Genomic DNA, 13,378 nt, shown 5'->3' with positions numbered 1-13,378 from the left:
GCCCGTCAATCTGGAAAGGTCCGAAATGGTCGAAAGCCCCCGGGTCGGGTGTCGAGGTATTATCTGAGAGATTCAGTGATGGAACTGATCGGGTCGTAGACAGCGCTCGCGCTCGTGGTGACGGCAGATTATGTGGCGGCTGCTGTACTTGCACCCCGGGATGTTACCCGAGCGGTTGCACGTGGGGCAGAGCTGATGTTGATCAAGCGCGACACCGGATCGCGATGGAGGTTGCAGGTCGAGATGCCTATCCGGCATGCTAACAGGTGAACAAGAGGAGGCCGCACGTTGCTCGGTTTCCCAAGAAGCCTGTACTCCAGTCCCGCAATCTTGTCCTTGAACGCTATCCCAGACTCCATAAGAGTGTATCGAAGCAATCACATTTCTAGGTTATATTGCAAAGTCAAATATCGCCTCTCTGATTCTCGTAAACGCCCCTCGGCTTTTCGTAAGCCTCAAACAACCCCTGATCTACCGCGTACGCATCGCGATATTCAACCAGTTGCCGCCAGTCCTTGCACTGCCGCTGCACGCTAAAGTCGGGCTGTGGCCACTTCATATCGGCATACCAGTTGTAGGTGTAGAAGCCTGTGTCTGCGGTACATAGCAGGTGTTGCATAAGCATGTCAACACAGTGGAGAGTATGTTCTCTTGCGCTTCCGACATTTGCTGTGCCGTCCAGAGCCGCTTTTCGAAGGCGATTTAGGCAGTCTTTACCAAGTCAGAAGTCGTGACAAAAGTAGGCAGTAGATGATCCACTCACGCGCTTGGTGGAAGATGTCGAGTCCGCCAATATATAGATCATTCCCCTTGCGGAAGACAGAGTCCTCCAGCTTTGCGCATTTGGCGGGGTCTTTGCCCATGTTTTTGACTTGTTCTCCCGTGAGTGGAATTGCCCGGATGTGTTGGAGGTCGTTCCACAAAGCTTCTTTTTCCTGATCTTCTGGACCAGAGTTCCAAGGTGTGTTTAGTGTCCGGAGCACAGATCCGTTCAGACTCGTTGACTGCAGCCGGAAGTTCACATGGTCGAACACGGGACTAGGAGTTGATAACCTCCGTAAAGCATCGTTGACTGTCTCGCTATCGGCTGCACCTCGACGTAGACCAAGGGCCATGAATATGAATGAAGCGCACATGATGAGTGTGTTTAGAAGTGTGAGCGGATGGGACAGTGGACTGAGACGTGTTGGCTTTTGGCGGTATGGTCCGTCCTCTGAATCGATCTCGTCAGACAGCAACTTTTCTTCTGCATCTGGCGCTTCTTCATATATCTGCCGTAGATGAGCAAACATTGTATGCGAGTGCGGCTATAGTAGCAGGGTATGTTTTAATCTTGTACAAGATCTTCCTTGGAGACAAATGAATCGACTACAGCGAGGTAGAGTGATTCAAGGAAGAAGTGAGAATGGAAATGTAGATCAATGAGCCACAGAAGTAGATTGTGAGAACTATACTCTGATAGGCAGCTCTGAAGCGGCATTCTCGGGAATGGACCCAAGCTTCGCCCCCCAACGCTACTCCAATCGTACCTGCAATGTTTGCAAAAGTCAGCACATTGATCGACTATAGGTAGCCAATCGGATATCGCGCTGCGCTCTACCAGAGCGCTCGTGAGCAGTCTTGAAGGATGGACTATCTCGTACGAATGTCATTCTAAAGTTGGGATTAGCTCTCATCGGACACGCTAGGCATCACCACGATTATAAGTACCACCGAAGGGCTGCATCATGTCGGCATCGCAGACATCAGCGAATTTGAATTCAGTGCTCACCACTTCCTCCTAGCCAGCGATCGAAGCACCAATCCAGAATGAACGCCTTCTCCATCATCATTGCCGCTATGTATGCCACGGTGACTCTTGCTAGTCCTGTGCCCAAGGCAGATGCTGAGCCTGCTGCGAACCCAGGTATTTAACCTTTACTTGTTCCTTCTTCCAAATTGATTGGCTAACAAATTATCCGAACCAGGCGAGGACCTTTGCTGCTGGCCACAATACACCAACGGAGCTCATTAGGCAGCACATTGCAGTCAGATAGGTTAGAAGGGATCGTCGTCAGCTAGTTATACTCTGGTAGCTCTGAACATGTAACGACAGGCCTTGTGCCAGAATCAAGTCAGCGCCAATGCGGACGTCACTCTTGAGAACTTTCCTGATCAAATCGTGTCTGAAAGCCCGTGTGTACTGTGGCGCATCCGTATTGCCTCCTGCCAGGTTTCGTGATCGTGCATCCCCAAATCCCGGGAACCCAACGGTTGATAATTGAAGTGCTCGTGTTACTTTCGTGATGCCCGGGTGTAAGAGGGGCATCTCACCACACGAACGCTTTAGCATGGAAACCAAGCTTTTGCTAATGCGAGATAAGCTCTGGCAGGACAGGAACAAGCACCTGCCAAGATGGAAATTAGCGTTGTGCGCCACACGTATCTAGGTACTACGTATGTACACTAGTGTACGCTTTACCCCTCAATCCTTCTTCACTGGAACTTCGGTCAAACCGCGCAGCAGGACGCCTGACTAGAATCCTTCGCTTCTTGCCAACGTCAGTCTACGCGTTTAGTTTCGGCAACATAAAAAGATGACTACAAAGTGTTCGGGTGGTCGCCGTACTTTTACCAGCCGATGGTCCAACTCACCGCACCCCTCCGATGATAACCAATAGGCGCGCCATGGGTAAGCATGCATTTGTGTAGCCACCATTAGAAAGGTTCACCTGATTACTGAGACATGGTGTTAAGGCAGGTGGGGTAGATCAGAAAACCATATGTCATGGAGACCAGTATACGTAAGCGTCTAAGTAAGGACACGGCGGCTGACCGAAAAGGGAATGTTAGTATCCTTTTTCCTGTCTTGACTCCTATTATATATATAGACTCATAACATATCAAGTCAGCGCAGAAGTTCAAACAGAATCTCAGGGACATTGATTGCTAATAAATGCACCTGTGAGAGGTATTGGAATGACAGTGCCTGCTTGCTGTAGTGTTTACAAGCGCTTGAAGGCATAATGACGAACGGCTGCGTAACTCAAGCTGCGACGGGCTTGGCATCCAACACCTCCAAATGCCATGCCTGCTCGATCTCCTTCAGCCAGGACTCAATCTCCTTTTCCTCTCCCCCGACAAGCACTTTTTTGTTACGAGTCCGGTCCGCGCTCTCCGGTGTCCAAGCGGGTACATGTAAGAACTCGTGCATTGCATCGCATTCCTCATGCTCGAGCTGTTTTTCTTGGAGCTTCTTGAGACAAGCTGGACAGAATTGTACATAGACGCACTCGCAGCAGACGTAGAAGTCGTCCGCGTACGTCCAGAGTGCCTCACATCCACGTCCGCTGCACAAGTACCACAAAGGACCTTCTGGTTTCATGGACGTGTTGTCGCGCTTGAGCCGCGCAAAATCAGAGGAGAAAGATCCATCTTCGCGGGCCGAGGGTGACGCATTGGCATCGCTATATGTCTCGAAACTCGGGTCGTCCTGAACATCATCTAAAGAAGGCCCTTGGGCTCTTGGAAATGTTTCAGTAGTGGTTGATCCGCCCAGCGATGGGGAACGCTCACGCAGATGCGAATCTTCCTGCTCAGGTTGGATAAGCGACCATGCTGCTTGTGCTTCTTCTATTGCGCCGCAGTCCATGAGCGCATCTCCAAGCTTTCGATATCCCTGCCAGTCGTTGTCGGGGTCGTCATCGGATAGCAATTTCAGAGCAAGCTCCATGTCCGGTCGGAGCGTCTCTTGCGCTTTCTCAGAGTCTCCCACGCTTCGGTAGTATCGAGCGAGCAGGGCCCGTATTTCCGCTTGAGACACGTCAAATTGGCCAGTCTCCTCCTTCCATTCCGGAGAGAAAGCTTTGATCTTCGTGATCATAGCGTCGGCAGTGGGCGAGCCGGGAGCAGCCTCTCGGGCTTGCGCAACGTATATCTTGCACAGTCTCCTGACACATTGGACCCGGTGGCTAAGCACATCAGAGTGGTCCCTGACCGACTTCTCCAACAGGGCGATGGCTTCTTCTCGATCAGCGGGTCCTGTGCCATACTTGATTAGTATTGACGCCAAACCCTCGACAAGGGACCAGTGAAACCATCGTGCAGAGGGATTGTTGTCGGCAGCACCGTCTTTGATCGCCAGGCGGTAGTATGTTTTCACGGCTTCAAACCGGGTCTCCGAATCTAATAAGGAAACAAGAACCGAACGCCATTCATCGCTAAGGGCATGATTTTGCAAGAAGCGCGACACGGCAGTGTTGTTCGTAGCGTCATCGATCTCGCTCTCCAGCGCCTGGAGCAACTCAAAAGCCTCAGCCGACTTTTGAGACTCGCAGAGCAGGCTCATAAGCTCGAGACGGCTGGGGTCGTCGCTTGGATCCTCTTTGAGCGCGTTGCGGAGCAACTCTTCGGATTCATCGTGTCTCTTGAGCTCTCGTAGCCAGCTTATCTTGGCTAACACGAGACGCTTCCGCGATTCTTCCGGGTCCTCATCAGCATAAAGCTTCTTTCCGCCTGCGAGCTGCGCAATGACCAAGTCTTTGTGGCGCAATGCTTCGTCCAAGTTTGGCAGGACCGATTGCGCTTCGTTGCACATGGCATACGCATCCGCCAATGAATCGCGAGCGAGTAGGTCATCAGGATCAGCGGTAACGACTCTGTTGAGCGCATCGATGGCTTCTGCTACAAGCCTGTACTCCAGGAACGTCAGTCCTAAGCTCCGCGTGCTCTTCAAATCCGCAGAATCCATCCCTACGATCAGTGGTGCGATATCTTTCTCGTAAATTTTCATAATTTCTGCAGAAGATGTCATTTGTGAGGGGGAATATTGGATTCTCCTTGTTGGGTCATCGATGCTTTCGACCTGTGACGGTTAGATCACATAATACTGGAGTACAGACACGCAGGCACGCTATTGTGTCGTGAGATAAAGCACTCAGATTCTTGAGAAGATACTGTGCCTGGCTGGGAGCCGTGCGGGTCGACGCACATACCTTGTTGCAGTATCCGTACCACCACGTAAAAGCCTTGTACGCATGAAAAGAAAGTTCCGCCGTGAGCCAAAACTTGGCCATTATCGGTGCCTGAGAGCGCAGAAGTTCCAGAGTTGGGTCTTTAGCGCGAAGGACCCGATTAATCCAGGCCTCGCCGCCCTGCTCCCTGACTACGTTCTTGATAACCGCAGAGCTCTTCAGAAGACGCACGATCTCAGATAAACCTTCATCATTGTACACCCACGAGGACTCATCAAACTTGTCTAACCTAATTACTTCTTCATCGGTAAACATCTTAACCAGTAGAGGGCCCATTTCAGCCTTGATAGTAGGATCCACAGTGTCAAGATCGATCTGTTTGAGATGGTACGTCAGATTCAGCCAGGCGTAGACTCGCACGGTGTTCGCTTCCTCGCCCATGCCACCCGCTAGGGCTCGTAGACAGCATAACGTGATCCTGGCCTGCGCATTGTCACAGTCCACAGCAATGCTCATATCACTTTTTGCCAACTTCTGATCAAAAAATTCAGCAAGGCCAAGCTTGTCATACAAGTCTTGCTCGCATAGCTTTTCGACAAAGTGACGCACAATCTGTATTTCGCCTTTTGACAACGTTTGATTTGACGACCAATTGGATGAGGTGCGCTGATTGGATGCATCTTTGAAGTACTCAGCATGAGCACTTGACTTGATGCTAACAGTGGCGTAGTCGTCATCATCTAATCCGGAGAGTTCGAAAAAAGGAGAATAATTTTCTCTGATCACTTTTGCTAGCGGCTGGAAAGGTTTGTACTGCTCCTGTACGTAAAGGATCGACTCCAGCTCGTAAACCTTGAGCTTCCAGGCTGCATATATGACCCATAGGAGGAGCGCATTGAGATGGCGCACCTGCTTCGTGCTGAGTACCTTGTTGCACGCCATAACTTCCTTGTCGATAGAATCGAACAAGCTGGCTCCATTTCTTTTCAATTCATCTATAATCTGCCTGACACTTTCTGCGTCCTGGCACTGGTTGATCTCTTGTAGTTTGCGCTCAGCAAGAAGAAAGTTTCCGTTGACAGCTGCTGGAAGTTCTGATATTACCCAGCTTTTAAGCTCCTGTATCTCATTTGTTCTTGCTTTGAAGCAAGTGAGCACATTAGCCTTGTTTTCGACATAACTGTGGATATCTGTCATGTTCTGGCCCTCTATTTGGATTGTCACTGTAGATGATAGAGCATAGGATTCAAGCTCGCGCTGCAGGGACGGCTTCGCAGTCATCATAATTCTGAGTGAACTGAGGCTTCGGCTTGTTTCCGACAGATAATTGAGCATAGTGGAAAGCTCCGAGTAACCGTCTTCATCCATTTCATGCGCTCCGTCCAGCAAAAGGAAAAACACGGCTCCTTTGGGGAGCTGATCTAGGAAAAGCTCTCGTACGAAGTCTTCGAGCTGAGCAAAATCTGCGTTATTGCTGAGCACCCTGTGCACGTCCTTTCTATAGAACGTGTCGTTTTCCATGATCTGGCACGCCCATGTGCGGAGCATTTCCTTGACGGAGGGAGCAGCTTTCGCACTTCGGGTTTCCCGTTGGCTATCATGGCTTTTTTGGTCCCGTTCAGGGTCCCGTTGAGTGTTCCGATTGCAGTAGAAGTATGCCACGGAGATCCGTGTAGAGTCGTCGCGACCTTGTGGATATCTCCTCTCAAGGTCTTGGATAACCGAAGTCATGGCATACGATTTGCCGCTTCCTTCACCGCCAGACAGTATCAAAACCGGCACCGATTTCTTACGAGGATCAGACCATTGCGCGTACTGTGAGTGGCCTTTTAACCATGCGCAAGTGCCTGTACGCAGTTTTTCCCGACGAGTGCGATACTGCAACTGGAGGGACTTCACAACAGATTCCTCCACACCAAGTTTTGCTTTGAACTCTTCTTTAATCCTTTCCTCTGCTGTTGCTACATCATCCTTTGATAGCTTTTCGCTGATCAGCCCAACCCCGGTCGCTACGTTCGTAACATCTGCCCTGACGACCCCGACGTCCACGGCCGTCTTCTTGACGGCCGTGACTGTGACTGCACTGGCCATTTTCATCTCCTGCTCTTGCAACGTGATCAAAAGGTCGATCTGGCTTTGGACACCGCTATCACTTTGGAAGAGTGCTGCCTCAAAGAACATTTTTGTTTTGGATCGTTTCGAATGGGGAGGCCGGAGAAGGCTGATGCAATGCTGACAAGTCTTGACTACCGCGATCAGCATCCTATGGGTCGTGAGTTCCATCTCTGGTCCTATGACTTCTCGATCTTTGATGTAAACTTCAGCACGCTCCATGATTGGACCGATGCGACTGAAAAGATCGTCAATGTTGTCGGCAATCTTCTTGTAGGCAAATCCAGCGTCGATAAAGAACGAAACACAGTTCATGGTTACATTGGCCGGCCCTCCGAAGCCTGTTAGCTCCGCACCTTGAGCAAGTAGACTCCCAATGGTTTGTACGGCGCGCAGGGTATTTCCCACGGCGCGCTTTGCCTTGCCCACTTTTGAGCGACTCTTCGCTTCTTTGGCTTCATCTAGCTCATCGAGCTTTGCGGTAATCTGTTCTGCCGTCGGCGATTTGACGCTGAGATCTATTTCTGTGGCACTGATAAATTCCCGACATGTTTCGCGCCACTCGGCCTGGAGATCAAAAGTGCTGGTTGACATAGTGTTATCGATGGCCAGGAAACGTGGGGCGGCGCGGCTACTGTAGTCGCAATAAAATAATTGGCAGGCACTGACCCTGTCCCCGGTTCGGCGCGACTTCCAAATAGGCATAAGGTCTGTCATCAAAATCCCATGGTATCCTTGGCCTTTTCATCTCTCGTTCTGAGGTCCATCGGTCTCATCGATCGCGCCACGCATCTTGTAGTTGATGTGAGTGGCCGGTGTTGGTTGCGTTGCGCTGGCTAGTCGAGCGAATGGCAGTTGGAGATCCAGGCTGTCTGGCCCCCAAATCTGCGCCTGTGCCGCGCGTCTTAGCCTACACTAGCATTTAAGCCTCACACTAACGAGTTGGGCTGTGCCGAGACGGCACTGCCAAATGAATTCCAGCAGCTCTCTCCTGTTTTTATTTTTTTTTATACAAGACGTTGTGCATACCTTCATCACATCGCCGATACACTGACGGGCATTCTATATCCACATCTCCATTGGAGAATTGTCCTGTGTACTAGAAGTGGAACTTCCTGGTCTCAATGCTTCATTTAACAAATCCACATCGATTTTCACCCGCTTCATGTCGATGAGGAGTTTAGATAGGCGCCGCGCGCAATGAACAATACACATTGAGACTGGAAGAATATACCCATTGACGCGCACATTGGCATCGCAAGATGACTGACTTGTTTACTTGTCAAAACAGAGACTCTCGTAGTGACATTGAATGTAGATTGTGTCAGCATATGTGTTTCGCTTCGGAGCACGTGGAGAACTCTACTACCCGACGCTCTTCCATGCACGCAAGAACTGGGTCAATATGGTATCGCAGAAATATTATGAAGAAGTTAAAGCGAGAAGTGGCGATCCCACTCTACTACTATTCGTACAAGACGCTCGCAAACTGTAACCTCACAACGCTTGCGGGGTAGCTGACAGCGAGCCCGATCAGGCAAGTGCTACCGAGGTTAGAACATAAACACCATCATACGCCACCCTGACGATTGCGTGCAAACTCTACTTCCAGGATTCGACATATTTCAGACCACTTCTCGAAAGACACTCTAAGTCTCAACCCACTATGCCCGCCGCCAAGCCGACCTACTTCTCGCCATCGAGAAACCCTGCCTTCGCCCCCACCTACTCTCAGATCTCCTCCATTCCCATCTCCCCAACCTCCACCCTGATCTCCATCGCCGGCCAGATCGGCTATGATGCGGCCACTCAGACCGTTCCGCCCACCCTCGCTGAGCAAGTCGCCCTCGCCTGCGCAAATGTCGATACATGCTTGGAGGCCGCGGGTGCGACCAAGGCCGACATCGTCCAAGTACGGCAGTATGTTGTTGATTTATTGAGAGGGGGAGTGGGCCAGGATCCGGAGGGTCCGAGAGTGTATGCAGAATGGTTGGGAGGATTGAAGCCGCCAAGTACGCGGGTGGGTGTGCAGGCGTTGGCGAGGGAGGAGTTGCTGTATGAGATTGAGGTCATTTGTGTAGTGAACAGGGACACGTGAGAGACTTATGTGGGTTGCATTGTATTGAGCGGCTAGGCGGCTGTGAGTTGTGGAGGTGAGCTAAGTGCGTGCCGTGGCCAAAACTCAACGTGACTATCTTGGGCTGTCTGACACTTCCAGAAGCGGTAGAGATCGCCTTTGGTGATGTACTATTTCAGAGATAAGACCAAGACAAAGCATTGTAAATCCAGTATTCCATTCCAACCTCAGGAGAGCTTGATGCACGGAAGTGATACGTAGCGCACTTGAATTCTGATCTGCGTAGATGCGCAAAGTCGAACTTAGCTACAGAGCCACTACAACTGCGTACTAACGATCGCATTCACCTTGAACGGTAGACTCTTCCACAACGCCTTTCTCCCAAAGAACCACAGACAGTCCTGCCATGTGTTCCACGCGTGGTACCCAAACGGCACGACCCGCCCTAAGAACGGCACCGCATTCGCCTGGAACGCCGCCTCGAGCCCACGAATATCATCGAACGCGAAGTCATACAGCCCAACACTAGTGAAGATACCTCTCTCTCGTAGAGCAGGCTTCGCCGCGATCATGCTCGCGTTTACGTAGCTCCCTGGTCCGCCAAACGTCGCGCCAGAGAAGATGCCGAAATAGCCAAAGTAGTCCGTCGCGTTGATGTACATCTCATACGTGAGGCGGCCACCGAGAGACAGCCCAGCGAACGCGCGTTCAGAGGGCGTGGTCGAGACCGCGAACGTTTTCTCGACGAAAGGCATGAGATATTTCATGTAATTCTCGCGCACGACGGGCGCGGATGGTGCCACGGCAGGAGGGTTCCTGCTTCCATAGACTTGCTTGTACTCGGGAGCGATGTTGTAAAAGGAAGGCATAACGACCACGGTAGGCACAATGTGCTTCTCCAGGATGAGTCGGTCCAGGATGTGCGAGGCTTGCGCAAGGTTCTGCCAGTCTTGAGCATCACCGCCGCCCCCGTGCGAGAGATACATGATGGGATATTTCCTGTTTGTCACGTTGTTGTAGCCATAGGGCAGGTAGATTACGAAGTCATGGACGTCTTGCGCGGGATGGACTGAGCCTGGGGAGGTGTAGTTGACGTTATGTACGGTACCCCGATGGGCCTCGTCGACAGGAAGCGCGTAATCGAAGTTCACATTGATGTCAGGGTCGTATTGGAATTCTGGGTCGAATGGTACTTGGAACGTCGACTGAGTTTGATCGCCTTGAACGTTCAAAAACGGCGGCTCATCTGGATCGATCACATATTTACCGCTGTCGATATCGCAGGTCGTGTTTCCCAAACAGTCAACCAAGTACGCATAATTGTACGTTCCAGACGGTAGCGGTGTTGTGTAGACCCAAGAGCCGTTTCCCATATTCATCATTTGGTAAGGCAAGTCCCAGGGTGGTCCAAAATAGTTCGCAAAAAACCATCCCGGCTGATAATCGCGGGGATCAAAACGGGCGCTGCCGAAGGGAGTAGCATGGTATAAGTCTGTGAAAGGCTGGAGGCCGCTTCCAATAGTGATGCTGCTAGCAGTGGCATTCTCATAACGAAACGTTACTTCGTACCCGGTAGGACCTTGGCCTGTCTTGCGGACTGTGACCGATGCTCCGGCCAGGACACCGAAGAGACTGATAAATCTGGAAAGCATCATAGTACTTGACACACTCGAACCATGCGGAGCCGTATCACTATATATGTACATGCGGTCATCTTGCTCACCGCGAGTATACTGTGTACACTGCCGAGATTGACCCGGTCGTGGAGAATCTTCATGTTGTTAGCCTCACGTGTGAGCTCTAGCGTAGTCTGATGGGATTTGTTGCTTTCGGATGTGGGGAAATAGCCGGCAATTGTCTACCCCATGATACCCATGCATGAACATATTGTACTAATCGTTCTGGTCTCCCGAATTACCCATTCAGTGTTAGATCATCGCACACGGAACTACGAGACGCACCATTGGAGCAACTAGGATGAACAGCCAAGGATACGTCAGTCTGGGCAATCTTCGAAAAGGACGGGTAACGTTAACAAAGAGGCAGGTGAGGAAGTATAGGCAGATTGAGCAAATTGACTCAATACAGAATACCCAGTGGCTATGTCATAGATCTTACTAGCAATACTCAGTCAGGTCCGTAGGTCTTGGGTAGTTACCCAATCGGTCATATCATTGCAGTTCGACCACGGACGAAAGCCGATCTTTGTTACAGCTTTGTCTTTACCTTTTGTGCTTGCCGATGCAATTTGAGTGCCTCACGCACACCGAGATCGATAAGCACGTCTTCCGAACCACCTGGCACAGTATAACTAGGAACGCTCCGATAGAACGCTTCTATTCTGGCCCCTTGTCCTGTCTTCGTCAGACCCAGTCTATTAAGGTTAGTCCAGCCCGCGATAGTCCCTTACGATCACTTACCCTCCCATGATCTTCAGACACTCTTCTGCGATATACTTGCAAACCATGCCGGCTTCGACCTTGAGTAGTGCAGTGGTGCCACCCAGAATGCGCGCTCCTTCGGCATCGCTGAGATGCTCCAACTCATACACGACTTGTTCGGTCCATGCTTGTAGAGCTTCCACTTGCCGGCCACAGTTGCCCAGCTTGTTTCGCACAACAGGTTGCTCTATAAGTGTCTTGTCGAATGCCTCGCGCTTCATGGCCCATTGGAATGCGTCATTCAGTGCTATTCTGCAGCCGCGAATGGCTTGGAACGCGATCCATAGACGCTCATGGTTGAAGTTGACCATGGTTTGACGGAAACCGTTCCCTTCTTGGCCGACAAGGTACTCAATAGGGACCTTTACATCTTCGAATGTGACATATGTGGTTGCCGAAAGAGGCCCAGCAATAACTTCGATCTTGCGCGTTCGTAGTCCTTCCGATCGGGGAATCAACAGCATGGAAATGCCTTCTGGCCCCGGTCCCCCGGTGCGCACTGCTGTCATGAAATAGTCAGAGAACATGCCATTCGTGATCCACTTCTTCTCTCCATTAACTATGTAATGCTTTCCGTCCGGTGTCTTCTCGGCCGTCGTGGTTAGATTGCGTACATCCGAGCCAGCTGCAGGCTCGGTCACTGCGAGACAGATCCTCTTTTCGCCGCTCAGGATCTCTGGGAAAATTTTGTCCTGGAGCTGCTTGCTCGCAAACTTTAGAAGCGGCGGCGCGCCAACGACAAGCCCGATGAACAACGATGCAAGGCTACCACCTCGCAGGAGCTCATCCCATAGTACGAAGTCGTGGAAGCCATCCCACTCTTCAGGCTTAATTCCACCGATGATCGGGTAATTGGACCACTGTTTTGGGATGGCTTTGCCGGATGCAATAGGCACAAGAAATCCTGCTTTTGCACATGCCGTATATACCGAAGGAGGTACTGCGCCGGCAGCTACCCACTCTTCCGTGTAGGGTGCGATATGCTACTTATTGTTAGATTGTTCCATCGCATATATGGGGAGGGGTGGGGGGGGGGGGGGCTGAATATAGTTGCATATGCTCTTACTCAAACATACCTCCTCGCACCACTGCCTCACAGCATCGCGCAACCTTTTGTGGCTTTCTTTATAGTAAGGTGTCGGGCGTCCAGTATACCTGCCAGGATGTTAGTATGATTGATCATAGTGAAGATGTACAAGGATGTCTTACCAACTGGGCTCTGCCCACGGAAGCGTGCTGCCGTATGCTGAAGAAGCCATTCTTCGTAGTGTTTTGGGCCAGGAATTTGATTAGATTGAAGTTTCGTATCCTGAAGAGAGCATTAGAATTCCACTTTTGAAAGTTGGCTACATGCTGAATCGAAGATTCGATACCGAAGTTAGCTGAGTCGGTTGTTGTGAGATGGATGTGTTCACAGCCGAGGCAGCCCCGCTCCAGGGCTCTTACCGCTGCACGTGGTCAGCCGGGCGTCCACCAACGCATCTACGGCGCTGGCAGGGTTAGACTTATTAGCACGATCCTGTAACCTACATGCATAGGAGCAATGGCATCGAAAGAGTTGCATGTTTCCATTGCGGGTGGGATTGTCGCCTTCGAGAAATGCAAAGAAATCTTGAGCAGGAAAATATGATGTCACCGCACCTGTCATATGAACACAACTCCTACCCCTCAGGAACCTGCATGGGCCTTCCAAATTGAGACGCTGCACATTTGATATATAGTACATCGGCAGCTGTTAGGATTATAAAGGCGAGCTTGAGATGTAACTAAATATGTAGTAGGTCTGTTTTGGGCAT

General features: G+C 50.9%; 5 protein-coding genes across 5 annotated transcripts; 1 reads left to right on the top strand and 4 right to left on the bottom strand.

Annotated features, from left to right (window-relative positions):
• Positions 1 to 403: 403 nt before the first annotated feature.
• CC84DRAFT_1146098 (uncharacterized protein) lies at positions 404 to 1,115 on the bottom strand (the record flags this gene model as incomplete). Its single annotated transcript, XM_018176543.1, has 2 exons — positions 404 to 711; positions 764 to 1,115. 2 exons carry the CDS (start codon positions 1,113 to 1,115, stop codon positions 404 to 406), a joined length of 660 nt encoding a protein of 219 aa, XP_018036558.1.
• A 1,910-nt stretch (positions 1,116 to 3,025) lies between these two features.
• Positions 3,026 to 7,658, bottom strand: CC84DRAFT_1091515 (uncharacterized protein; the record flags this gene model as incomplete). Its single annotated transcript, XM_018174403.1, has 3 exons — positions 3,026 to 4,843; positions 4,974 to 5,407; positions 5,450 to 7,658. The coding sequence occupies 3 exons, from the start codon at positions 7,656 to 7,658 to the stop codon at positions 3,026 to 3,028; spliced, it is 4,461 nt and encodes a 1,486-aa protein (XP_018036557.1).
• A 997-nt stretch (positions 7,659 to 8,655) lies between these two features.
• Positions 8,656 to 9,162, top strand: CC84DRAFT_1259447 (YjgF-like protein; the record flags this gene model as incomplete). The annotated part of the gene is made up of 1 exon (XM_018184914.1): positions 8,656 to 9,162. The coding sequence occupies exon 1, from the start codon at positions 8,731 to 8,733 to the stop codon at positions 9,160 to 9,162; it is 432 nt and encodes a 143-aa protein (XP_018036556.1). The 5' UTR covers positions 8,656 to 8,730.
• Positions 9,163 to 9,458: 296 nt separating this feature from the next.
• On the bottom strand, positions 9,459 to 10,796 carry CC84DRAFT_1187180 (alpha/beta-hydrolase; the record flags this gene model as incomplete). The annotated part of the gene is made up of 1 exon (XM_018180911.1): positions 9,459 to 10,796. The coding sequence occupies one exon, from the start codon at positions 10,794 to 10,796 to the stop codon at positions 9,459 to 9,461; it is 1,338 nt and encodes a 445-aa protein (XP_018036555.1).
• Positions 10,797 to 11,233: 437 nt separating this feature from the next.
• Positions 11,234 to 13,207, bottom strand: CC84DRAFT_1119908 (acyl-CoA dehydrogenase-like protein). The gene is made up of 4 exons (XM_018175562.1): positions 12,792 to 13,207; positions 12,659 to 12,737; positions 11,562 to 12,565; positions 11,234 to 11,515 (listed from the first exon to the last, which is right to left on the bottom strand). Exons 1-4 carry the CDS (start codon positions 12,839 to 12,841, stop codon positions 11,350 to 11,352), a joined length of 1,299 nt encoding a protein of 432 aa, XP_018036554.1. The 5' UTR covers positions 12,842 to 13,207; the 3' UTR covers positions 11,234 to 11,349.
• Between the last annotated feature and the right edge of the window lie 171 nt (positions 13,208 to 13,378).

Source organism: Paraphaeosphaeria sporulosa, assembly GCF_001642045.1.
Source record: "Paraphaeosphaeria sporulosa strain AP3s5-JAC2a unplaced genomic scaffold CC84scaffold_5, whole genome shotgun sequence".
Classification (NCBI taxonomy): Eukaryota; Fungi; Ascomycota; class Dothideomycetes; order Pleosporales; family Didymosphaeriaceae; genus Paraphaeosphaeria; species Paraphaeosphaeria sporulosa.
The sequence above is the reverse complement of the archived record's forward strand: the minus strand, read 5'-3'. Positions and strand labels throughout refer to the sequence as shown.

Coding starts and splice junctions, on each gene's coding strand:
- CC84DRAFT_1119908 (XM_018175562.1), bottom strand. CDS start 12,841: ATGGCTTCTTCAGCATACGGCAGCACGCTTCCGTGGGCAGAGCCCAGT. Junction 12,566..12,658: donor TGAGGCAGTGGTGCGAGGAG/GTATGTTTGAGT, acceptor AACAATAAGTAG/CATATCGCACCCTACACGGA. Junction 11,516..11,561: donor TGTCTGAAGATCATGGGAGG/GTAAGTGATCGT, acceptor TAACCTTAATAG/ACTGGGTCTGACGAAGACAG.